We start from the raw sequence: 26,701 nt of genomic DNA on the forward strand, positions 1-26,701 counted from the left end.
CACACACACACACACACACACACACACACCCGCTGCGCAGAGTAATTTAAAGCGGCGCCTGTCACCGCGCTCGGCGTTTTATTGACTCGCGCTGCCTCCCTGTCACCCCGCGACATTAATCTCCCCGTTAATCGCCCTGCCGGAGACCCCTCCTCTTTTTCTCTCCCCCTCCCGCCCCTGCTGCAGCCCCCGCCCGCCCTGCCGGCACGCCACATGGGCTCGCTTCTTCCCCCCCCACCCCAAAATAAAGTCTTGTCTTTTTTCATCCCTTTCTTCCATCTTTTCTTTCTTTCTTTCTTTCTTTCTTTCTTTCTTTCTTTCTTTCTTTCTCTTTCCCCTCTTTTGTTGCAGCGGCCAGCCCCGGCCTCGCCCTTCCCCTTCTTCTTCTCTCGGTCATCCCGGCTCTTTCTCCTTCCTCTTCTTCATCCTTCGCCCAGGAATACGCGCTTCCTCCCCCCCCTCCTCCTCCTCTTTCCCCCCCCTCCACACGTATCCGTGGGGTTTGCACCCGTGTTCCCGCGGCTCAGGCAGTGCCTGCTTGGTGCCCCCTTCGATCATGTGTGTGTGTGTGTGTGTGTGTGCACGGTGCGTGCATGGGTGTACGGTGTCCATACGGTGCGCGCATAGGTTGCATGTATGCATGCATGCACATATAGCGCGCATACAGCGCACGCCTGCATGGATGCCGTACACGGCATCCATGCACCCTGCATTGTTGCCGTACACGGCATCCATGTACGGCATCCATGCATCCTGCATGGTGCGTGCACGGAAGCATAACACGCACAGAGCATGCATGCATACATAGCACGCATTCAATGCATGTGTGCCGTATCTGCTGCGTTCATGGATGCGTAGCGGTTGCATGCGTGTGTAGCGTACATACAGCGCGCATACGTGTTTGCTGCATACGGGGCACGGCGATGCATGCATGCATGCATGCGCGGGTTGCACACACGCAACGTGCACGCTGTGCATCCTTGCCTCCGCCAGGTGCAGACGCTTCCCGCGCGCGCGTGTCTCTAGAATAAAGGCAGAGAGGGTCCCGTTCGCACGCGCCGCTTCGGCGAGAGAGTTTCGCTACTTCTTTTCGCGTGTCTTTTCCCCACCCACCCCCCACATCCCACCCGTGTCGGATTTCCCCTGCCTCTTTCCAACGGCCTTCTTTTTTGCACGGGGCTCTTGCACGCGGCGGGGAGTGCTCTCCAAACGCGTACACACGCACACACACACAAATGCGTGTGTCTGGGTGTCTCATTCCTTGTCTTTCCCCCATCGCTGCTTCTCCGCTTTCTCTCCGTCCTCCTCCTCCTCCTCCCCCTCCCTCCTCCTCCACACGCGCGCCCCCCCCCACCTTTGTATGTCTGCCTCCCCGCAATAAATATGCAGCAGCCCTTTAATTACGCCTCCCGCCTCCTTTTCTCCTTAATGAGACAATTTGCATCGACTAACCACCCTGCGGAAGGGGGAGGGGGGGAGAAAAGGGAGGGGGGGAGGAAAGAGGAAGCGAGCACAATTTGCTCCTTCTCCCCCCCCCCTCCTCCCCAGTTCTTCCTCACTCCACCAAGTGGAGGAATGAACAGAAAAGGGATGGTGGGCTTAATAATGTGTGTATATATATATATATGTATGTATGTATGTATGTATGTATGTATGTAAGGCTGTGATGTGGAAAGGGGTTGGGGAGGGGGGCTCCAGGCAGTATCCCGGAATCAGGACCACCAGCCCCCCCTCTGCAAATTGCATAGGGACACCCCCTCCCTGGCGGGCTGTGGCTGCTGGGTGGTGTAGTCCGCAAGCATGCGATGCATCTTGTACATCTTGCTTGCTAAAAAGGAGTGGCGTAGGGCAGGTTTGCGAGGGTGTTCTGTAAATCTCCCTTCTTTAGTTCCCAGCCTTGGGGAGGGGGGGTGAGATAGAATAGAATAGAATAGAAAATATGGAATGGAATAGAATAGAATAGAAAATATGGAAATAGAATAGAATAGAATAGAATAGAATAGAATAGAATAGAATAGAATATATGGAATGGAATAGAATAGAATAGAATAGAATATATGGAATGGAATAGAACAGAATAGAATATATGGAATGGAATAGAACAGAACAGAACAGAATAGAATATATGGAATGGAATAGAAAATATGGAAATAATAGAATAGAATAGAATAGAATAGAATAGAATAGAATAGAATAGAATAGAATAGAATAGAATATATGGAATGGAATAGAACAGAATAGAATATATGGAAATAGAATAGAATAGAATAGAATATATGGAATAGAACAGAATAGAAAATATGGAAATAGAATAGAATATATGGAATGGAATAGAATAGAAAATATGGAAATAGAATAGAATAGAATATATGGAATGGAATAGAAAGGAATAGAAAATATGGAAATAATAATAGAATAGAATAGAATAGAATAGAATAAAATAGAATATATGGAATGGAATAGAACAGAATAGAATATATGGAAATAGAATAGAATAGAATAGAATATATGGAATAGAACAGAATAGAAAATATGGAAATGAATAGAATAGAATATATGGAATGGAATAGAATAGAAAATATGGAAATAGAATAGAATAGAATATATGGAATGGAATAGAAAGGAATAGAAAATATGGAAATAATAATAGAATAGAATAGAATAGAATAGAATAGAATAGAATAGAATAGAATAGAGCTGGAAGGGACCTTGGAGTAGTCCAGCCCCCCCCCCCCCCCGCTTAAGCAGGATGGGAGGGGGCATCAGAAGATGGCCATGTCCCAAAAACTCATCCTTTAACATCTGGAGCAAAATTGAGATGATTTTAAGCAAGCATGGGCAGGATCCCAGAGATGCTTCTCTGGTTGAGCAACTGAGCCACCAAACCACCATTTACAAATAAACCAAGTTTGCAAATGGCTCACGGTGTCAATAATGCTGGATAATCCCCAGAATTTAGCCCCGTCTGGAAATTCACCTTTTCCCGACCATCCAACAGTGGGTGTTATCAAGAGGTGGGATACCTTCACCCAGTGTTTAACCAACTCAGTACAGGGAGTCCTCGTCTTAACGACCACCATTGCAAAGCAAGACGGTTGTTAAGTGAGTTTTGCTCCCTTGGGCGACATCCTTGGCCGCTGCGGTTCAGCGATTCGGTCATTAAACGAATCACTCCCTCCCCCCGTTTGACTTTGCTTATTGGGAGCCTTCTGGGAAGCTGACAGACGGCGATCGCATTGCAACCGTCATAAGTACATGCCAGTTGCCAAGCGTCCGAATTTTGATCACGTGACCGTGATGCCGCGACGGTCGTTAAGTGTGAAAACGGTCCCTTTGTTCAGTGCCTGGTCGCTAAACGAATGATTGTAAGGCCCATGTGTAAAAAGACCCCGTAGAAAGGCAGATGAGAATTTGATTTTAACCTGTTTCTTTTTTTTTTTTAAGCGGCCGAGTGGAGTGATTCAAATCACCCCGCATCTTACAAGAAAAATAGAAAAATCTTAAGATTGAATGGTTTGGATTATAATGTGTTTAGGAAAGGGGAGGCTGATGTATTTGCTGATGGACAGTTAGATTAAGAGCAATTTTAGCAATCGCGAAACAAACAGCCGTATCGGAGGAAATGGCTTTGAATACACCTTGTATTATTATCACACACACACACACACCCGGGAGCCATATTGGACGAACAAGAGAAATATAAAACCCAGACGGACTCAGGAAAAAAAAAAAAAAACCACCCCAATTTTCAAAATGACAAGCCGTCCGTCTCACCGGCTTGTCAAAATTCACCTTTCATTTGCCTTTGAAAATAAGAAGTAAAAGAAAGAAAGCAAAGATAAGCGAGTTGTACCGCCGGTTTGGTCAAAAAATAATAATAATCAAAATGGAGGCTGCAGTCGTGAGGGGAAAGTTCAAGCTTGGCGCTTCGTTGTTTTGTGTGGGGTTTTTCGGACGGTGTTTGCAGGCCCTCCGATAAAACCGAAAGAATTGCAGTTCTGCAGATAGTCCTCGGCTTAACGACTATTCGTTTAGCGGCCGTTCGAAGTCACAGGGGGCACGGAAAAAAGGGAGTTTATAACCCTTTTCTCCCACAGTTGTAGCGTCCCTGTGGCCACGTACTCAAAATTCAGACGCTGGGCGACCGACTCGTATTTATGACGGTTGCAGTGTCCCGGGGTCATGGGATTGCTCATCTTCTGACAAGCAAAGTGCAGAAGCCAGATAACGACCGGGTTTACTCACAACGGCAGGGATTCAGTTAATGACCGTGACAAGAAAGGTCGTAAAATGGGCCAAAACTCAACCGTCTTGCTTAGCAACGGAAATTCTGGGTTCAGTTGAAGTTGTAAGTTGGGGACTGCTTTTGCTCAGTTTTAGCTCATCCGGAGAATCCTAGGAAGGGCTTTAAATCCGGAGCGGGCAATTAATTTTTCCAAAAAGCCGCAAGGGAAACTGAGGCAGTCATGGATAATCCTAAACCGAGAAACTGAACTGAATTCTGCTCAATGTTAATTTTATAAAAAGTAGTAAACTACAGGCGGTCCTCGACTTACTATCAGATTTGTGCCCAACAATTTCTGTTGCCAAGTGAGATATATATGTTAATTGAGTTTTACAGCATTTACGGCCCATTTTCCTGCCCTTTTTTTTTTGCCACAGTTGTGAATCCCTGCAGTTGTTAAGTTATTGACACGGTTGTTAAGTGAATCTGGCTTCCCCCATGACTCTGCTTGTCAAAAAGTCGCAAAAGGGGATCATGTGACCCCGGGATGCTGCGACCGTCATAAATATGAGCCAGCTGCCAAGGGTCTGAATTTGGATCACGTGACCATTGGGGATGGTACAACGGTCGTAAGAGTGAAAAACAGTTGTAAGTTACATTTTTCATTGCCGTAACTTTGAGCAGTCACTAAACGAACTGTTGTTAAGTCGAGGACTACCTGAAGAGCTAAAGAACCATGCATAGGAGTGAAAATACACAGGTCTGAACACCTTGCGGACAACCAGAAAATACATTGTGCGGCACTCACACTTCATACAACAGTGGGCCAATCCCCCTCTTATCAGTTGTCAATGTGCTGTTAATTTGCATTGCAAATCTCTGTAAGGAACAGCTTTTTCCCCTACAGGCAGTCCTCGATTTACAACAATTGCATACCAGAAAAACCGTTGTTAAGCAAGGCAGTTGTGATGTGAGCCGTGTCTCATTTTACAACGCCACGGTTGTTAAGTGAATCAGTATCACGGTTGTTAGTGAATCCGGCTTCTCCATTGGCGTTCCTTGTCGGAAGGCTGCAATAGGGGATCCCGTGACCTCGGGACACAGCAACCGTCATAAATATCAACCGGTTGCCAAGTGTCTGAATTTTGATCACGTGACCAAAGGTGGTAACTGTGAAAAACAGTCGTACGTCGCTTTTTTCAGGGCCGTTGTAACTTTGGACGGTCACTAAACGAACTGTTGTAAGTTCGAGGACTACCTGTATTGGAAAATCCATTATTAAGCAAGGCGGTCGTGATGTGAGCTGTGTCTGGTTTTACAACCTTGCCACGGTTGTTTCCCCGTTGACTTTGCTTGTCAGAAGGTCGCAAAAAGGGATGACACTACAACCGTCATAAATATGAATCAGTTGGGAAGCGTCTGAATTTTGGTTACGTGACCGTGAGGGTGCTGCAACGGTCGTAAGTGTGAACAATGGCCATAAGTCCCTTTTTTTCAGTGCCATTGTAACTTTGGATAGTCACGAAACGAATTGTACGTCAAGGATTAGCTGGAACACTTCCTAAGATTCCTGTGTTCCTCGGACAGATTGCTAGCTGTATTAGCCACAATGCTAAAATGCATATAGAGTAGAGGACCGTTTTGTCCTCTTGTGACAGGGTGCGGTTCACATGTGCTTGTCTTCTCTTGTTTTTCCTGCAGGGTCTCGGCTCCTGTGCTGAGATGATCCCTCCACACTCCTCCCGCCTGCACCGCCATGGACGACCCCTCTAACTCCTCCTCCTCCTCCTCTTCCTCCTCCCACTCCTCCACTGCTGTCCCCCCGGCAGATGGACAGGATGACCGGGCTGCGGTTCGGCCTGCTCAGGGCTCTCCTGCCTTGCCACCCACCAAAGAACCCCCCCTCTGGGATCCTTCCTCTTCCCCCTCGCCCTGTCCCGATGACGTTGTCATGAGACCCTGCGCCAGTGCGCAAGCCTCCGCGCTCAGCTTGGTCAAGTTCCCCGCCGCCATCTCGTCCACCTCACAGCTCCAAGCGGATCCCAGCCCGTCCTTGCCAAATCCGCCCCATTTCCCTCTAGGCCTGCCGCTGGCCGAAGATGGGGTCCAGCCGCAAGACCACAGAGACGAGGACGGTGGGCGCGAGGCCCAGCTCTTCTTTGCTCCCGACGGCTCGGCGTACCTCCTCGCTAATGGCCACGTTCTCTTACCAAAGGGCTCCCCTGTCACCGCCACTCCTCAAGTGTCCATTCTCCACATCCAGGACAGTGGAGGTCCTAACCAAGGCTTTATGTCTGCTGACCAAATGTCTCAGAATACCTCAGCGCCAGGCGAGGTGATCCCTCAAGGCGCCTTCTACAGTTACCGACTGGCCGGGGCCCCAGCTCAAAGTACATCTGCCAAAAACGCTGCCACCAAATCCAAAGATGACCCCACTTCCCCCGTGGAGAATGAGGAAGCTCCCCGTGGCCGAGACAAGATGATGCCAGGGGGTCCTCTCTGGCTCTGCCTGACATGCCGCCTCTCATTCAACCAGGGCCGCACCTTGGCGTCTCATGCCCGCACGGTGCACGACGTGCAGCTCAGCAACGAGAAACACCAGGACTTGGATGGAGGGGCTTCGGCTGTGCTCCAGGGCACCGACCTGGGCTTCCTAGAACCAAATAACCCCACCACCGAGGCAGACCTCAATGCCAGAATGTGTAGCAGATGGGTGAATGTAAAGGAGGAGGAGGAGGAGGAGGAAGAGGAGGAGGAGGAAAACGAGAAGAGGAGCCCAGAAAGACGATGCGAGCCATCAGATACCAAAGATTCAAGGGTCGGCGGCACGCACTGGGCAATCAGGTCCATGGAGGAGGAACCAGAAGAGAAGAAGGAGAAAGAAGAGGAGGAGGAGGAGAAGGAGGTGGCGACACAACTGGATAAAAAGAAAAAAGAGAAGGAACTGCTTCCAGACCAAAGTTCACCAGCTACATCCAGCGCACCCTTGGCTGCTAACACCGCTCCCTCAGAGACACCGCTGACCAAGCCCCCAAATTCTGACCACACGGGGCCGCCCCAGGAGGACGTCAATGAAGAGATGACCACCAACAAGCTCCCAAAGGAAGGACTGATACACAAGATCCCTTGTGTGGACCTAGCGGCCGAAATCAGCAGGGCCGAGTCCGTTTCCAAAGCCAACAGCGTTCCCAATGACACCAATCGGACGTGCATTGGGCTGGCCCGCGACATCAGCCCCACCGACTTGTCGGACAGCCTGAGTAGCGTAGGGATGGCCAACGAAGTGGTGACGGTTGGGTTTGAGGTCAACAATGGACTTGGGAGCAACGGCCACAATGGTGGAGGAGGACCTTCGCTTAGCTTCGGGGAAGAGTTTACGGCGATGGCGTACTCGGGGTTGACTTTGTCGGGCCACATGTCGCTCCTGCATTCGCGCAACTCCTGCAAGACACTCAAGTGTCCCAAATGCAACTGGCATTACAAGTACCAGCAGACTCTGGACGTGCACATGAAGGAGAAACATCCGGAGAACAACAGCCACTGCGCCTACTGTAGTACCGGCGGTCCCCACCCACGACTGGCCCGCGGAGAGAGCTACAACTGCGGTTACAAACCCTACCGCTGTGAGGCCTGCAATTACTCCACCACTACAAAGGGCAACCTCAGCATCCACATGCAATCCGATAAACACCTGGCCAACCTGCAGGGCTACCAAGCCACGGGAGGCAGCGGACCACCGGTGGCTCCTCCGGTGGCGCCTTCCCCGTCTTCCCCTGAGGAGAAAGAGTCGAAAGGCAAGTCGTCCTGGCAATGCAAGGTGTGCAGTTACGAGACCAACATCTCCCGTAACTTACGGATTCACATGACGTCCGAGAAGCACATGCAGAACATGTTGTTGCTCCATCAAGGGCTCCCGTTGACCCTACCGGGACTTCTGGGACAACCTCAGACTCCTCCTGGAGGCAAAGCTCAGCCCGAGCTCTTTCCGTTCTATGGGGCACAGGCTCTAGGCCATGCCCACCACTCACATCCCCACCAGGCCCACGCGGGAAGCAACCCACCTCTGCGGGCAGACAAACCCATGGAGCAACCCCCACTCTTGCTCAACGGAGGCTTCCAACATCTCAGTGCGGCAGGCCGGAAGATGGCTACCTTGGGGGCAGGTAAGAAGAACCTTCGCTAGTGGCTACCTTTCCTGATGTCCATATGGACCTCATGGTTTTGCCCACGAGGACCCTAAGCTTGACTGTATTCCCTGCCCTGTGGTTCATCCATGGTCCGCCATTACTTCAGAATCTCCGCTGGCATCTTGATTTGTCTCTCTCTTACATCCATGGACATCATGTCTACGCAACGTTATGTGTTATAATCCAACTTGCTGTTCCACGCTGCGGTACCAACCTCAATTTTAACTAGTTTAGCAATAGCACATATGTACCCCTTCATAGTGCTTTACAGCCCTCTCTAGTCTTTACAGAGTCAGCCTATTACCCCAACAATCTAGGTCAGTGATGGCGAACCTTTTAGAGACCGAGTGCCCAAACTGCAACCCAAAACCCACTTACTTATCGCTGGGTGCCGGGTGGGCGTGGCCCACTGGGTGGGCAGGGCTGTGGTGCTCATGGCAGAGTGGGTGGGTGTGGCCAAGGTGGGCATGGTCACCTCGATGTTGCTTGTGGGAAGGGACGCCTGTGGGGGCCGGGCAGGGTTGGGGGAGATCCAGGGAGTCTCTGGCAGGTGGGGCAGTGGGCAGGAGGCTCATCCTGCAGGGTGAGGCAAGGCAAGGTTAGCCTGGGCGGGGGTGCCATTGTCGCAGAGCAAGGCGAGGCAGGGGCCGGGGCGGCTGCTGCCTGACACCATCGCCCCCCACACACAGAGGCCAGCGAGTGCATGGGGGCCGACAGTGTCCATCAGCAGCGCACTCTGGGGCTCCGCAGCCCGCCGCCAGCAGTTCAGAGAAGCCGCCTCTGAGCTGGACGGCTGGCCGACAGCTGAGGAGGCGATGCAGTGGGTCGTGCCCGGGAAAAAGAGAGCATGCGAGGCCAGGAGGGATGGGAGGGGGGAGAGGGAAACCACCCATGCTGGGATGCATCCGGCCACATGAGACCTCAGCGAGTTAGCGGGCAGCTGGTTGAAGAGGGACGGTTGCCATCTCCGGGGCATGGCACGTGTGCCCACAGAGAGGGCTCTGAGTGCCGCCTCTGGCACACGTGCCATAGGTTCGCCACCACTGATCTAGGTCCTCATTTTACTTGGAAGGATGGAAGGCTGAGTCAACCTTGAGTCGGCCAGGATAGAACTGCTGTTAGCCTGTAATATTGCATTCTAACCACTGAGCCATAATTTTCCCATAATTCTCATTCCTTCATAGCAGTGTTTCCCAACCGTGGGAACTTTAAGAAGTGTGGACCAATTCCCAGAATTCTGGGAGTTGAAATCCACACTTCTTAAAAGTTCCCACGGTTGGGAGACCCTGCCCTGTAGATACCCGAAACTCACATGCCCACTTTGTTTCTCGTCTCTGCAGCCCCCGCCTCTCTCTCTCCTGAACCTGCTCCCCCCTCCTCACCACCAGCCCAATCCGGACCCGATCCGCTGGCCCCCCAGAGATTGTTCAGCTGCCTGGTGTGCCAAGTCTTCAGCACCGACAGCCTGGACACCCTCCTGCGGCACGCCTCCGCCCCACGCTCCCTGCCCGAAGTGGAATGGAAAGAAATTTCCGGGGACCTGCACCGGTGTCGCCTCTGCGCGTACGGCACCCAGTTGAAAGCCAACTTCCAGCTTCACCTGAAGACCGACAAGCACGCCTTGAAATACCAGCTGGCCGCTCACCTGCGGGAAGGGGGCAGCTTGAGTGCACACCTGGGGGTGGAGCTGCCGCTGGGACCGCCCCTTCACCTGCATTGCAACCTGTGTGAATATGAGACCAACAGCAAGGAAAAAATTCAACTTCACGCGGCGGGCACCGGCCACCAGGAAGCCCTGCAAGGTTATAAGGTACAAAGATGGGGCAGGAGGCAGAGAAAAATAGGATGGAGAATAATAGTCAGTACAGGTAGTCCTCGGCTTATGACCACAATGGAGCCCAGAGTTTATGTTGCTAAGTGAGACGTAGACCGAGCGAGTTTTGTCCCGATTTACGGTTTTCCTTGCCACGTTCGTTAAGTGAATTGCTGCAGTTGTTCAACTTAGTCACCCAGTTGTTAAGTGACTCTGATATCCCCCGTGGGCTTTGCTTGGTGGAAGGTCGCAAAAGAGAGTCACGTGACCCCCAGGAACACGGCAACCGTCATAAACATGAGCCATTTCTCAAGCATCCGAATAATGTAGAATTACCTGACCGTGGGGATGCTGCAACGGACGTGTGAAAAACGGTCATAGGTCACTTTTTTTCAGTGCTGCTGTAACTTCGAACGGTCACTAAAGAGACTGTTGTAAGTCGAGGACTGCCTGTACAAGTGTTACTGAAAAGAGGTGCAGCAGATGTCCCCAAAGGACATTGATTAGGTTGAATTTGAACCCTAGGAAAAGTGCAGAGAAGAGCAACACAGATGTTTAGAGGACTGGAGGCTAAAACATACAAGGAACGGTTGCTGGAATTGGGTAGGTCTAGTCTAATGAAGAGAAGGACAAGGGGGGACATGATAGAAGTCTTCCAATATCTCAGGGGCTTCCCCAGAGAAGAGGGAGTCAAGCTATTCTCCAAAGCACCTGAAGGCAGGACAAGGAAGTAATGGGTGGAAGATAACAGAATAACAAAGTTGGAAGGGACTTTGGGGGTCTTCTAGTCCAGAGGTCCCCAACCTTTTGGGCACCAGGGGACCGGTTCCATGGAGAGAGGTTTGTCCGCGGACCGGAATGTGCGTGGTTTTGTGTGCTGCCTGCATCTCGCGGATGGGGCTTTGCTTGTTTGTGCAGACCGGTTGCTGGTATGCCACAGTACCGGTCCACGAACCGGGGGTTCGGGACCCCTGTTCTAGTCCAACCCCCTGCTCAAGCAGGAGACCCTATACCACAGCGGCTTCCAACCTTTTCTATACCCCGCACCCCTCGAATGCTTCTGATATATTCTCGCACCCGCTTACAAAAGTTCGAAATAACGGCAACGAATTACGAAATATACACTCTAATTTTGAAAACCCCAGTTTTCGCACCCCCTGGAATATCGTCTCACACCCCCGGTTGGGAACCCCTGCTACACCATTTCAGACAAGTGGCTGTCCAGTCTCTTCTTAAAAGCCTCCAACGATGGAACACCCACAAGTACTGAAGGCAAAGCCGTTCGGCTGGTTAATTGTTCTCACTGTTAGGACGTTTCTCCTTCTTTCCAGGTTGCTTCTCTCCTTGATTAGTTTCCCTCCGTTGTTTCTTCTCCTGCCTCCCGGTCCTTTTGGAAAATAGATCATTAAAGAGAAATCCAACCTAGGAAACAATGTCCTGACAGGCGAGAACAATTAATCAGTGGAACGGCTTGCCTCCGGAATTTCTGGGTGCTCCATCACTGGAGGTTTTTAAGAAGAGATCGGACAGCCAGTTGGCCGGAATTAGTACAGTCTCTCCTGCTTGAACGAGGGGAGGGGGTTGGACTAGAAGACCTCCAAGGTCCCTTCCAGCCCTATTCTAGAAAGGGGTAGAGATGAAGGCCTCTACAAGTAGGTTTTAAGTCCAAAGCGGGTGTGGAGAAAGGAGGAGGGGACAGACCAGTAGTCTCACTAGGAAACCAGTGGTCCCACTAGGAATGCTGATGGGGAAGACACAGGGCTGTTCTCCTAAGAACCTGCAATCCCTTTCTCGCTTCTCCCCTAGTTCCTTCTGGAAATGGAGACCACCTCGGCAACCCCGCCCGCCACCGAACCCACGCAGTTCCGCTGCCTCCTGTGCAACACGGACTTGCCCAACCGCCTGGCCATGATCCAGCATTTACGCTCGCCCCACCACCGCGAGGCTCACGGCCAGTGGCGCCTCCAGCTCCTGCAGAACGGCGAAGGCACGTTGGGTCTCGAAAGATACGTCTGCTTTGTGCCCGCCAACGCCACAGGTAACCGCCGCGCCGCTCGGATCACGGGCAGGGTGACGCCGTGGGCCACGCCGACGGGCGTTGGGTCCCAACGGACGCGAAGAGGCGATTTTGAGGGAGATTGATGGGCGGGGAGCAGCGGGGAAGGACCCACAAGCGTGCCACCATGAGGAGGTCTGCAGAAGGGGACACGTTCTCGTTCCTGAGGGTGGGTGGGAATTGAGACCCCCTCCCCAGGGGGTAGCAAACGCTGTGCAATTTCTTAAACCTGCTGAGTGTTTAACTCCGGGTCTCGCTCCGTGGATGTCGGAGTGCAGAACCGCTGAGCGTGGTACTTCCCCGTTCTTCCTCCTCTCTTCCAGCCCCCGCCAGCCTCCTTCTCTCCGTGCCCCCCCCCCAGCTTCATAATGGATTATGACAGATACTGGGGGAGGTTGCCTAGCAACCTGCTGGAAGAATGAAGGAGAAGAGAAATGAGACCGAGATATGTACGCAGACCACTGCCGGGGAGATGTTGAAGGGGAGGGGGTGGAAGGAAAGATATATATATTTCTCCCTCCCCCAGCTGAGGCTGCCCACCCTCCCCTTCCCTCTCCCCTTCCCATACTAGGGAACCCTATCCAAAGCGGTAGCTATTGGCCATCTTCCCAGCTCTGATTTATTGGTTGCAATCCACCTGACCTTGCGTCCTTACCTGGCAGCGGAAGTCAACAGGGATCAGCAGGACGGGATTTTTTTAAAAAAAATAGAGGGGAGGGGGTGCCGGTGGGCACGCATGATTGAAAGCGGAGTGATGGCTCAGGACCATGGGCCAAAGATTTCACCTTTTGCAGAAAAGGTGAAGGGACGGCCGGAGAGAACGGCGGCGCGTCCAGGCTAAAGCCGCGACTGAACGGGACCCGGGCGGGCTTAGGGATGCGGGAATTCTCCTCGGCGAGCCGTACGTGTTGCGAGGGGGACTAGCACCTTGTCAGTGAGAAATGGGGGTCTTTGTATCCTGGCGGGCGTATTGAGCGGTGTTAATTGAGTTGCCGATGGTAGCCGGGCCGCGTCTATCGGCCAGGGAGGCCAGCCCGTTCAATATTAACGATCCCACTCAGGTTGAGAGTTTAATTAGTCGCCAATGAGGATAAAATCCTGCATCGTGCGTCATTCAGGTTTTTCCACAGCCTTCTGGATGGGATTCCCGCTTTCTCTGTGTCTTTTTTTTTTGTGGCATCTTTTCGAGTTTGTGGTCTTCCAGGCCCCCTGGATGGTGAAAGAGAGGGTGAAACATGTTAGCTTACGCAAATTTGGTTTGCCGCCTTAGGGAAGTGGGCGCAAACCCAGACCGGGTTACAAGTTCCAGGAAGATGGGGGGACGGTACTTCCAGCACATTGGAAAACCACCCACTACAGGTCGTCCCCGTCTTAACGATCCCCACAAGTGAACCCCGAATTTCTGCCGCTAAGCGAGACATCAGTTAAGCGAGTTTTGCCCCATTTTACAACCTTTCCTGCTACCGTCCTTAAGCGAATCGCTGCAGTTTGATACATGAGTAACCCGGTTGTTAACGCGAATCTGGCTTCCCCCGTTTGACTTGGCTAGACAGGTCGCAAAAGGGGGTCACGTGGCCCCCGGGGACACTGCGACCGTCATAAATACTGGCTAGTTTCCAAGCATCCTATTTTGATCACATGATTACGGGGATGCTGCGGTCGTCGTAAGTATGAACCAGTTGCTAGGAGGTAAATCACGTGACGCTGCAACGGTCGTAAGGCTGAAAAACGATCATAAGTCCCTTTTTTTTCCCAGTGGGGTTTTAACTTTGATTGGTCGCTAAATGAACTGTTGTAAGTTGAGGAACGACCTGTGTTAGTTTGGGAGAACCTCGCTTCTGTCCTTTCAAATTTACCTTTATTCTCACCTTGTTCTCTCCGTTTCCAGGGAAGGAATCTGTCCCGGATAGCTTAACCCCTGAAAGAGAAAAGCAGAATAAAACGTGGATCGCTGGTGAGTAACTCCGTGGGTTAATGCAAGCTACGTGCCCCCTACAGGTAGTCCTCTACTTACGACCACAACCGAGCTCCAGGTTTCTGTTGCTAAGCGAGACGTCTGCGAAGCGAACGGTGCCCCCTTTTACGACCTGGCTTTCCTTGATTGTTAAGTAAAAATCACCACAGTTGATACATTCGTAACCCGGTTGTTAAGTGAAGCTGGATCCCTCCCTCCCCCCATTGACTTCGCCGCAAAAAGGGGGAATCACGTAACCCCGGGACGCTGGCCACCGTCGTAAATACGAACCGGTCGCCGAGCATCTGAATTTTAATCACGTGACCATGGCGATGCTGCAACGCTCGTCAATGTGGAAAAACGATCGTGAATTAGTTTTTTCTGGTGCCGTTGTCACTTCGAAACGGTCGACAAACGAATCGTGAGGTGAAAACCTGAGGTATTTTGTGTCAATCAACGAAAGATGGATCTTTTTTTTGCCTTGCTCTGGGGAAGAGGGGGGTAATGACCCCCCCAAAAAACCCCACTGTGGGGACTCCCCATTGGGGGGAAGCCTCAATCCACCGAGAGTTTTTACTCAATCATGGTCTGAACAACAAGCCAGGATTTGTGTTGCTTCAGTTAGGACCGTTTTTCCCCCCACACTTCTCGCTTTAGTGAGAGAAATTTGGGGCTCAATCATAAGTCGTAAGCCAAGGACTACATGTGTGTGTGTGTGTGTGTGTGTGTGTGTGTGTGAGAGAGAGAGAGAGAGAGAGAGAGAGAGAGAGAGAGAGAGAGAGAGAGAATTGCATGTCCCAATCTCTCCCCAGCACCCACCCTTCCAGCTTCGTGCAAATTGCACACTTGGTGGCCTTTCTTTTCTTTTCTTTCTTCTTCTCTCTTCCTTCCCATCTCTCTCTTCCCTTCCCTTCCTTCCTTCTTTCCTCCTCCCAACCTCCCCCTCCCTCCTATTCCCTTCTCTTTTTCCTTCTATCTCCCTTCCCCCTCCTCCCTATTTTCTTTGTTCCTTCTTTCTTTTCCTTCCTTCCCTATTTCCATCCCTTTCTTCCTTTTTCTTCCTTCCTTCCTCCTCCCTCCCTCCCTATTCCCTCCCTCTTCCTTCCTTCCCACCCCTCATTATTCCCTCCCCTTTTTTCCTCCTTCCTTCCTTCCTTCTTCCTCCCTCCCTCCCTTCCCACTCCTATTTCATTCCTTCCTTCCCTCTTTCCTTCCTTCCTTTTTCTTCCTTCCTCCTTCCCTTCCCCCTTCCTATTGTCTCCCTCCCATCCTTCATCTTTCTTCCTCTTTCTTCCTTTCTTTCTTTCTTTCCTTCCTCCCTCCCTCCCTCTTTCTTTCTTTCTTTCTTTCTTTCTTTCTTTTTCTTTCCTTCTTCCCTCCCTCCCTCTCTCTCTCTCTTCCTTCCTTCCTTCCTTCCTTCCTTCCTTCCTTCTCTTTCTTTCTTTCTTTCTTTCTTTCTTTCTTCCTTCCTTCCTTCCTTCCTTCCTTCCTTCCTTCCTTCCTTCCTTCTTTCTTTCTTTCTTTCTCCCTCCTTTATCGGCCAAGTGTGGTTTTTTTTTTCCCCTCCAGATTCCGACGAGACCGAAGCCGCAGCTTCTGGCAGCGCGGGGGACACTACGGTGAGTTGATCCGTTTCTTGGGTTTTTGTGGGGAGGGGGCCCTTTTTAACAACACTTCCCGCCATCGGTCGCCCCCCCCGTCCCACGCCTGCCTTCCACCCAGATTTCGGACTGCAGGGTCTTAACCCCCCCCCCACTGCCCCCTTTCCCCAAACGCACAGGTCTGCCTCCCGACTCCCGGCAGGAGGGCAGATGTTTCTGAATTAAGACTAAAATTAATTAGCGCTGTCTGCGGAGGCGGAAAGGGGGGGGCGAGCGAGGTGCTTCGCCCACACAACGCCAATTGGGTGCAGTCAACTGTGAACGGAGGAGGTTAATCAGAGGAGCGCCAGGCGCTGGGACTGCCAGCCTAGCCGAGATTTTTCTTTCTTTCTTTCTTCTTTTTTATTTTTTTATTTTCCCCTCCTGTTTAAAATTATAATGACGGATTGGAGTTTTATACCGACTAATAACAGGAGCGGTGAAAAGGGTTTTGAAAAAGCCGCTCGGCTTCTTGGAGCCCTTCTGGGCCAGGCGTTAATTGCCGGCCTTCCTGGAGGGGTGGGTGGGCTAGGGGCCTGAGGGATGCAGGGGCAGGGGATGATGGCCCTTGCTTTGCCCTTTTCGGGAGTCCGGCTTTGTTCAACCAGCCACCTCGAGGTGGGGAGCTGGAAGCCCCCTGCTCTCTGCTTTTGTTCAGATTCCAGAGGCTTCTGTCGGTCGGTCGTTTTTTAAGAATTATTATTATTATTATTTTTTAAAAAAGGAAGACCACTGTGCAGAAGGGCGCGGGGATAAGCCTCGTTGGTGTTCCAAATTGAGCAAAAATACGAATTAACTCCTGGCTCTTAGGTGGTGGGTTAAGAATAACTCTGAATTCCTTCCTTCCCTCACTCACTCCTTCCGTCCATCCTTCCCTCCCTCCCTCCTTTCTTTCTTCCCTCCCTCCCCCTCCCTCCCTCCCTCCCTCCTTCCTTCCCTCCCTTTCCTCCTCCCCTCCCTCCTTCCTTCCTTCCTTCCCTCCTTCTGTCCCTTCATTTCCTCGATTTCCTTTTTTCCCTTCCTCCTTCATTCTCTCCCTTTTGTCCCTTCCTTCATTTCCTCCCTCCCTTCTTCCTTCCCTCCTTCCTTCTCTCCCTTCTTGCTTCCTTCCTTCCCTCCCTCATTCCTTTCCTCCTTCATTCCCTCCTTCCTTCCCTCCCTCCCTGCTTCCCTCCTTCCTTCATTCCCTCCCTCCTTTCTTCCCTCCGTCTCCCTCCTTCCTTCCCTCCCTCCTCCCTTCCCTCCCTCCGTCCTTTTCATTCCTTCCCTCCCTCGGTCGTTCCCTCCTTCCCTCCTTCTCTCTCTCCCTTCTTCCTTCCCTCCCTCATTCCTTTCCTCCTTCATTCCCTCCTTCCTTCCCTCCCTCCCTCCTTTCTTCCCTCCGTCTCCCTCCTTCCTTCCCTCCTCCCTTCCCTCCTTCCGTCCTTTTCATTCCTTCCCTCCCTCTGTCGTTCCCTCCCTCCCTCCTTCCTTCCCTGCCTCCTTCCTTCCTTCCGTCCCTCCCTTCCTTCCTTCCTTCCTTCCTTCCTTCCCTTCCTTCCTCCCTCCCTCCCTCCTTGTGGACACAACAAGTCTTTTCTACATGACCCTGGCAGGCAACTCTAATGGGCTGTGACAATCACCTTATCACAGGGATCTTTGAAGACTTGCAGACTTCAACTCCCAGAATTCCCCAGCCAGCCATACTGTTGCATGCCAGGTGCATGTAAAAAAACACAAACCCAGTTGCAGCCACCATCTTGACTTTTTTTCCCCAGCCTCTCCAGATGCATCTTGGGAAACGGCGGTTGATCGAAGCCAGCGACTTGATCCATTTGAACCCTTTCTGGTGTTCCGGCTACTCTCCTTTCTAATGGCTTCTGGTTTTTTTCTCTTTTCAATCCTTCTCGTGCTGCCCAGGTCTTCTGCTGCCCCTATTGCAACTACGCCGACCAATCAGCCGAAGCCGTGCGGGCCCACACCGTTTCCCAGCATGCCGTGCAGCCCAAGTTCCATTGCCCGCTGTGCCAAGAACAGCTGGTCGGCCGGGCGAACCTCCACTTCCACCTCAGCCACGTTCACAACGTGGTGGCCGAATGTGTGGAGAAGCTGCTGCTGGTGGTGGGTGCAAGGGCCACGGGCCTCCCGGGGAGGGGAGGAGGGGACCTTAGCCGCTCGCCCTCACCCTTCAGTCCGTTTCTCTGCCCGCCGGACTGGAGAGAAGCTCGACCTGTTGAATGCATGCGGGCACAGTTGCCCCAAAGGGGCTTTTTTTTCAGGAGGCAACGGGACTTCCTTGTTTTTTCTTTGAAGACGTTTCGCTTCTCATCCCAGGAAGCTTCTTCAGGTTCTGACTGGATGGGGGGGGGGGAAAGGAAGGATTTATACTCCTTTGCAGTCATCTGGTCATTTCTCTTCTTTTAGAGCAGGGGTAGGCAACCTTGGCTCTTTTATGACTCGTGGACTTCAACTCCCAGAATTCCTGAGCCAGCATGGCTCAGCTTGGAAACCTCTCCCTTTCCCCTCAGCATGGCTGGCTCAGGAATTCTGGGAGTTGAAGTCCACGAGTCATGAAAGAGCCAAGGTGGCCTCCCCTCCTCTAAAAGAATGCAAATGACAAGATGACTGCAAAGGAGTATAAATCCTTCCATTCAGAGCTGAAGAAGCTTCTGGGACGAGAAGCGAAACGTCTACCAAGAAAAAAAGACAAGGAAGCCCAGTGGCCTCCTGGAAAAAAGCACTTTTGGGATGACCTGTTGGATGAGTGCCCGTCTTACAGAATCGGAGAGGGAATTTGGAGCTAAGGGATGGGGGAAGATGAGCTACTTCGATGGAAGGATATTTACCGGGTCCTGTCTCTGTTTTCTACTTCAGGCCACCACGGTGGAGATGACCTTCGCCACCAGGGTCGTTCCCGGGGTCTCTGTCCCTCCTGACCCACCCAAAGCGGGTGGGACACTCGGCGTAGAACAAGGGCCTGGTCCGGAAGCCTCCGGCCCCTTTATTGGTAAATGGTTCATTTGTTTCTTAATTTTTAATCTTCTCTTTGTGAACGTCACTCCTGTTTTATTCCGCTTTACAGGTAAGTTCTCGACTTTTACCGCCGTTCTTTTAGCGACCGTTCGGAGTCGCAACGGCATCGGGAAAAGTGACCGAGGAGCCTTTCTCGTGCTTAACCACCGTCACAACAGCCCCGTCGTGATCGAAATTTCGGAGGCTTGGCGACTGACTCATATTTACGACGGTTGCAGCGTCCCAGAGTCATGCGATTCCTCCTTTTGCGACCTTCTGACAAGCAAAATCAAAGGGGGGAGGGGGGAAAGCCGGATTCACTTTGCAACTGAATTACCAACTTAACAATGATGGTGATTGGCTTAGCCAAGGTGGCAAGAAAGGTCGTAAAACGGGGCAAAACTCACTTAACAACTGTCTCATTTAGCAACAGAAATCTTGGGCTCAGTATTGGTCATAAGCTGAGGACTATTTCTATTTCTTTGTCCTCGTCTTGCTTCCTTCTTCTTCCTTCCTCTTCCTTTAATCCTCTTCCTTTCTCTTCCTCCTCCTTCCTTCCTCCTTCTTTATCCTCCTCCTCCCTTCCTCCTTTATCCTCTTCCTTCCTCCTTCTTTATCCTCCCCTTTCTCTTCCTCCTTCTTTATTCTCTTCATTCCTTCCTCCTTCCTTATCCTTTCTCCCTTCCTCCTCCTTATCCCCTTTTCCTTCCTCCTTTCCTCCTTTATCCTCCTTCCTTCCCCCTTTATCTTTCTCTTCCCTCCTCCTTTATCCTCTTCCTTCCTCCTTTATCCTCCTCTTCCTTCCTCTTCCTTCCTTCATCCCCCTCTTCCTTCCTTCCTCCTTTATCCTCCTCTTCCTCCTTCCTTAATCCTCTTCCTCCTCTTCCTTCCTCCTTTAATCCTCTTCTTCCTTTATCCTCCTCCTCCCTTCCTCCTTTATCCTCCCCTTTCTCTTCCTCCTTCTTTATTCTCTTCATTCCTTCCTCCTTCTTTGTCTTCTTCCTTCCTTCCTCCTTTAATCTTCTTCCTCCTTTACCTTCCTCTCCTTCCTTCTTATCTTCTTCTTTCTCCCTTCCTCCTCCTTTATCCTCTTCTTCCAGCTGGGCTTTCACGCTTAAGATGGAACTAGAACTCCCAATCTCCTGGTGATTGACCCAAAGTCACCCAGCTGACTTTCACGCTTAAGATGGAACTAGAACTCCCAGTCCCCTGGTGATTGGCCCAAAGTCACCCAGCTGGGCTTTCACGCTTAAGATGGAACTAGAACTCCCAGTCCCCTGGTGATTGGCCCAAAGTCACCCAGCTGACTTTCATGCTTAAGATGGAACTAGAACTCCCAGTCCCCTGGTGATTGGCCCAAAGTCACCCAGCTGGGCTTTCACACTTAAGATGGAACTAGAACTCCCAGTCTCCTGGTGATTGGCCCAAAGTCACCCAGCTGGGCTTTCACACTTAAGATGGAACTAGAACTCCCAGTCTCCTGGTGATTGGCCCAAAGTCACCCAGCTGACTTTCACGCTTAAGATGGAACTAGAACTCCCAGTCTCCTGGTGATTGGCCCAAAGTCACCCAGCCACTTTTATGCCTGAGGCAGGACTAGAACTCAGTGTCCCTTGGTGATTGGTCCAAAGTCAACCAGCTGGCTTTCATGCCTCACGTAGGACTAGAACTCAATGTCTCCTAGTTTCTAGCCTGCTGCCTTCACTAGTAGCCAACACTGGCTCCCTCCTGTAGGGATATTGACAGTCCTGTAACTCTTTCCTCTCTTCCTTTTCCTTCCAACAGCACCAGCCGCAGAGGAGAAAGCCTCCCCGACACCGGTACTTTCCCCCGAGACCCCCCCACCCTGTGTCGCCGCCTCCCCACCTCCTAAGGAGCAGTCCGAAAAGTCACTTCCTGCCTCGCCACCCCCACCTCCTCCTCCTCCTCTTCCTCCTCCTCCTCCCGCCGTCACTCCTCAAGAGCCGGACGAGGACGACCCTTTGCATCCAAACATGACCCCCGAAGAGCCGCCGCCGCCAGCCCCTCTCCTCGTGGACCCTCCCGAGGCCTCTCCACCCGTCCTGCCTAACCTGGATTCCCGGCACCCACTCTCCTACCGCAAGGCGACCAATTTCGCCTTGGACAAATTCTTGGATCCCGCCCGTCCCTACAAATGCACCGTTTGCAAAGAGTCCTTCACGCAGAAGAACATCCTGCTGGTGCACTACAATTCGGTCTCCCATCTCCACAAGATGAAAAAGGCCTCAGCTGACCCTTCCGTGTCATCGCGGGGGGAGCCCGGCGCCCCCGGGGCTCTCCAGCCCTCTTCGGACAAACCGTACAAGTGCACCACCTGCCGGGTCTCTTACAACCAGAGCTCCACTCTGGAGATCCACATGCGCTCCGTGTTGCACCAGACGCGCTCCCGCGTGGCCAAGATGGAAGCGGCGGGCAAGGCGGACGTGTCCCCTGCTGAGTTGGAGCCTCCCAACGACACCCCTCTGGAAAGCGAGGCCCCCAGCTGCGTCCAGGTGCCTGCCCTCCCCTTTCTCACCCCGCCTGCAGCAGAACTGCCCCGCTTCCCGACGCCTCTTTTCACCCCACCCCTGCTGCCCCCTTTTCCTCTGGTGCCGGAGTCCCTTCTTAAACTGCAGCAACAACAGCAGCAGCTGCTGCTCCCCTTTTATTTACATGACCTGAAGGTGGCCCCCAAACTGGCCTTAGCCACGCCAACCCTGACCCTCCCCACCCCGTCGCCTGTCCTGCTCCCACCCCTGCCCCCCAAAGAAGAACCGGCCCCCGCAGCCGCGAGTAGCTCCAAGGTGGAGGCAGCCGAAGAGACTGAAGGAGAAGAAGTAGACGGAAGTCAAGCCGGGAACGAGGCTTCTCGCACGGCAGCCAAAGTCCTTCTAGAGAATTTCGGCTTCGAGCTAGTGATCCAGTACAACGAGGGCAAACAAACCACCACCGTGCCCCCGGCTGTGCCCCTGCGTCCCCCCACGGGCAAGCTGCAATGCGGCACTTGTGGGAAACAGTTCTCTAACATGCTCATCCTGAAAACCCACGAGGAGCACGTGCACCGGCGGTTCCTGCCCTTCGAGGCACTCAATCGCTACGCTGTGCAGTTCCGGAAGAGTTACGACAGCATGTATCCCCCCCCTCCTCCTGTGCTCCCAATTGAGACAACTGCGATCACCACAACTGCAGCAGCAGCAGCAGCTGTTTCAACCGTCACCACCACCGTCCTGGAGAATACCACCGTCACTGTGACGCAATCCTCCCTGCCGCTGGAGATTCCCTCTCTCTGCCCTCCGTTTTTGATGCAACCCTTGCCGGTAGTCATGCCCCCACCAGAAAGCGAGACTCCCTGTGTACCTCCTGAATGCCTGAAGTCTCTCTGGTTTCGAGGGGAGGAAGAGGAAGGTAAGAGCGCATCGTCTGGAGTTCTGGATCTTCCCCGCGGGAGCTTCCCTGTAACCCGGCGTTTCTCCCGTACCAAATTCACCGAGTTCCAGTCGCAGGCGCTGCAGTCCTTCTTTGAGTCGAGTGCTTATCCCAAAGATGGTGAGGTGGAGCGTTTGTCTGCCCTCTTGGGGTTGCCCAATCGGGTCATCGTGGTCTGGTTCCAAAATGCTCGCCAGAAAGCCCGAAAGAGCAGTGGGAACGAAGCGAGCATGGGCAACTGTGGAAACACTGCAGTGCAGCCGTCTTGTAAGAAGTGTCGGACAGCCTTCCGCTGCATCTTTGAGCTGATGCGCCACCTGAAGAAGTGTTACAACGATAAGCTGGATGAGGGGGAAGAAGATGGAGGTGAGGAAGAGAATGAAGGGCCGGAGGAGGAGGAGGAGGAAGAGGAAGGGGACGAGAAACGAGAAATTTTGGACCCTAGTGGGGACATTAAGACAGATGGTATTGGAGACAAACCTGTGGAAGAAGAGCAGCCTGTCCACTCGGTACCCCCAGATATTTCTAAGAACTACCCCTGTGATCAGTGCACCGCCGTATTCTCAAGCAGCGACCTCCTCAATATCCACCGCATTAGTCACCTGCCCGCAGCTGGCCCTCCCTTGGCTTCGACTGGTCCTCAACCTCCCCTCGACACGACCCCATTAGTATTTGGCGACCGCCCGGTGAATCCAGATCCTTCACGCGCACAAAAGCGAAAACACGAGGATGGGACCTTGTCTCCCACCGGAAGCGAAACTGCCAGTGTTGTCGGGGGAGATAATGAGCCACCCAGGGACAAGCGTCTCCGTACCACCATTTTGCCTGAGCAACTGGAGATCCTCTACCGCTGGTACATGCAAGATTCGAATCCCACCCGGAAAATGCTCGACTGCATCTCTGAGGAAGTTGGGCTGAAAAAGAGAGTGGTCCAGGTGTGGTTCCAGAACACACGAGCTCGTGAGCGAAAGGGCCAGTTCCGCTGTAATGCCAGTGTCACCACTCCAACCAGCAAGCCTCCACCAGCACAACCCAACACTTTCCCAAAGTTCAACCCTCCACCACGGGACACCCCTGTCCATTATGGTGGGTCCTTCACACCCAACCTCCCTGTGGTTAACCTCCAGCCCCTTCTAACTAAGCCAGAAGTTGTCATGGAACCACAGAGCCTGGAAGAAATGGCTGAAGAAGTCCCCAAGGAGCACGAAGACCGAAGCTTGTCTGGAGGAGAGCTGAGCGATTCTTCCTCCTCTTCCTCCTCGGCTGACCTGGACTTCTCCGGTGGCCACCGGAATCGAATGATGGATGGAGGTTCTGGTGAGTTTCACGATCCTTTCGGGCAGAGACGGTATCGTACCCAGATGTCCAGCCTCCAGCTGAAGATCATGAAGGTGTGCTATGGGATCTATCGAACCCCAACCATGCAGGAGTGCGAGGTGCTGGGGGAGGAGATAGGACTCCCCAAGCGGGTGATCCAGGTGTGGTTTCAGAACGCGCGGGCGAAAGAGAAAAAGGCCAAGGCTGCTTCCGGCGGGACCAGTGGCGGTGACGAGGCCCCCTCCGCTGCTCAGTCTCAATCTGAATGCCCCTACTGTGACGTCAAGTACGATTTCTACGTCTCTTGTCGTGGGCACCTCTTTTCTCGTGGCCACCTAGCTCGGCTAAAGGAGGCCATCAAATCCCAGCTCAAGAGTGAGAGCAAGTGCTACGAGCTGGTGTCAGAGAAAGGAGCACCTTCCCCAACCAGGCTGGGAGTGCCGGTGACTCCTACAGCCGTATCATCTTCTCTTGGGACCAAGCCCCCCTTTGTGCCAGGTGAGTGGGATTGTAGAACGGTGGGCATCCAAGGATAGTTGTAGAGCCTTGGAGTTGAGTTGCATGATGGGCTTTACTGTACAATGCACTGTACTCTACACAGGGCTTTTCAACCAGTGGTACGGGTACCACCTGTGGCACATTGGCACCTGGCAGGTGGTACGCGACCATCCTAGAAAAGTGGCAGCGGGGGAGAGGAATGAGCTGAACCAGTGGCAGCACCGCACAAGCCTGAGCGAGAGATGGCTGGAGCTGCAGGGCTGTCAGGGCTCAGTGGAAGCGCCAGGATCAGTGCCAGGTTCCAGCTGGAGCTCGGCGCTGATCCTGGTGCTTCTGCTGAGCCCTGAAGAAGCACCAATCAGCTGGAAAGCAGCACTGATCATGGCGCTTCAGCTGAGCCCAAAAGAAGTGCCGATCAGCTGGAATGTTGCAGCATCTCCAGGGTCTTGTGATTTACATTCAGATGCTTGGCAACTGATTCATATTTATGACGGTCACAGTGTCCCAGGGTCACGTGAAGTGACCAAAACCTGCTGCATCCACCCAGCAGATGGGGGGAATAAAAACCAAACACCCCCCACTCCACCCCCGCTGCCAATTCTCAACAGAAATGCTCACAACAATGAAAACCTCGGACAGGAGGAAGAGCGTTGCCAGGTGGGCAGGCAGGTGTCTTGCTCGGCTGTGGCTTGGGGGGCACTTTTTTCAGTGCCATTGTAACTTCAGACAGTCACTAAGCGAACTGTTGTAAGTCGAGGACTACCTGTACTTTATCACTTTTTTCCTTTTTTGGGGGGTGGTCATCAAGTTTTTGACACCTTGCTAGGCGACTGGTGGTACTCGGATGTTGTCCTATCCTAAAAGTGGCACAATGGGTGAAAAGGTTGAAAAGCCCTGTTCTACAACATACTGTACGTTTAGTGTAGAACGCCCTCCCTGTTGTAGGAACGCCTCATTCTGATCTTTCCAGGAACACCATTGATGTTCCACGGTGTCCTCCAGCATTTCCCAAATTCTACGTTCTGCTCCACGTTTGACCTGGAAGGTTGGCCTACCGCATTTTTTTATTTTCTGGTTTCCTTCTCTGGTTCGTTAATCCTCATTTTCACTTTGGTACCTTCCATCCTTTACTTTCTTGCTCTTTTTTTTGTGAGGGGACGGGGGGAGGGAAATGATTATATATGCAGAGAGCCGAGGAATTTCCCATCCTCTCCACCATTTTTGCATCGAGGACTGCTGGTGGACTCCCGTTTCGTAGTAGTGAGGTTGGAGGAGAGGGAATGGTCAACCTGTAAAGGCAGGAAGATGGTTTTGCAATTTTAACCAAGGGGAAAAAAAGGGTGGAGGCGTTTGGAAAGGACACACCTCCCCAAAGAGCGAGAGAAGCCTTCCTCGATTCATCTCTCTTTTTTCTCCCACCCCAACAGGCACGCCTGCTTCCTCTGCGGGGATCCTGAGCTCCCCTTTGACCTCCTCCCAGCCAGGCCTCTCCTTACCTCAGCATCTGCCGCCCGAATCTGGCCAGGTCGGCCCCTTAACTGAGCCTGCTCCTGCTCCCGAGACCTCCCCAAGTGACAGTCAGGCTGAACTGACTCCAAATTCGGTCCAGGAGCCCTCCTTGTCCTCTGCTGCCACGCTGAAGAACCTCAAGACGTTGAAGGCAGCGGTGCCGGCCCTGCTGGGAGGCCAGTTCCTGCCCTTCCCATTGCCAGCAGCGGCCACTGCAGCCGCAGCCGCCCCCTCTCTTTTCGGAGCGCAACTGCCCGGGGCGTACTTTCAGCAGCTCTACGGCATGAAGAAGGGGCTATTCCCCATGAACCCCGTCATACCTCAGACACTTATGGGGCTGCTGCCCAGCCCCCTGCTCCCAACACCCACACCTGAGCCCCCCGTCGAGGTGTCCGAGGCCCCCGGCATCTCTACAGTCGACGTGACCCACCAGTACCTTTGTCGCCAGTGCAAGGCCGCCTTTGAGAGCGAGGGGGCAGCTGTCGCCCATCAAGCCGCGCTCTGCTACTTTGGGCGCCAGTCGCCAGCCGCACCACCTCCGCTGCGCATGCCCGTGTGCACCTACCACTGCTTGGCCTGCGAGGTCCTCGTGAGTGGCCGGGAGGCGCTGGGAGCCCACCTGCGCTCCAGCGCTCACCGGCGCAAGGCCGGCTCCACCACAGCAACCGCATCGGTGTTTGCCAAAGAGGAATCCAAATTACCTCACTCGGACTCCAATCCAAAAAGTAACTCTACCTCTACGACACTACTAGCTTTATAGAGATGGATGCTATACTGCCGCCAATGGAGAAAGATTGACTAGCGAACGAACCTGTGGGTGGGTGGACGCCTGCGTGGACCACCCCTCTACTTCCACCCAACAGTCCTTCAAGGTTCATTTCAGACCCAGGTCCCCCCATTTCTCACTGCCAGCCAGGAAGTTTTCTCGAGAGGGATATTCCTCGTGTCCCCTCCCCAGGCTGACTTCAAGGGCCCAGGTCCTCGCCACAATTTTTATTCCAAAGGTCACTCCGCTTCCACAGGGTGACCGGAGGTTGAGCCAAATGGCAACCCGTCCATTGAGGTCCTTACTAAGCTTCATCTTC

General features: G+C 52.7%; 1 protein-coding gene across 1 annotated transcript; it reads left to right on the forward strand.

Moving 5' to 3' along the window:
• Positions 1-5,981: 5,981 nt before the first annotated feature.
• Positions 5,982-26,376, forward strand: ZFHX2 (zinc finger homeobox 2). The gene is made up of 9 exons (XM_029285315.1): positions 5,982-8,388; positions 9,753-10,222; positions 12,032-12,263; positions 14,170-14,235; positions 15,805-15,854; positions 17,775-17,975; positions 18,729-18,861; positions 20,652-24,107; positions 25,535-26,376. Exons 1-9 carry the CDS (start codon positions 5,982-5,984, stop codon positions 26,374-26,376), a joined length of 7,857 nt encoding a protein of 2,618 aa, XP_029141148.1.
• Positions 26,377-26,701: the final 325 nt, after the last annotated feature.

This window comes from Protobothrops mucrosquamatus, unplaced genomic scaffold (genome assembly GCF_001527695.2).
Source record: "Protobothrops mucrosquamatus isolate PMUCROS unplaced genomic scaffold, P.Mucros_1.0 scaffold1499, whole genome shotgun sequence".
NCBI lineage: Eukaryota > Metazoa > Chordata > Lepidosauria > Squamata > Viperidae > Protobothrops > Protobothrops mucrosquamatus.

Bases quoted from the DNA above. Each gene is read 5' to 3' on its own strand.
- ZFHX2 (XM_029285315.1), top strand. From the start codon at position 5,982: ATGGACGACCCCTCTAACTCCTCCTCCTCCTCCTCTTCCTCCTCCCAC. The intron at 8,389-9,752 runs GTAAGAAGAACC...TCGTCTCTGCAG, and splicing joins GATGGCTACCTTGGGGGCAG to CCCCCGCCTCTCTCTCTCCT. The intron at 15,855-17,774 runs GTGAGTTGATCC...CGTGCTGCCCAG, and splicing joins GCAGCGCGGGGGACACTACG to GTCTTCTGCTGCCCCTATTG.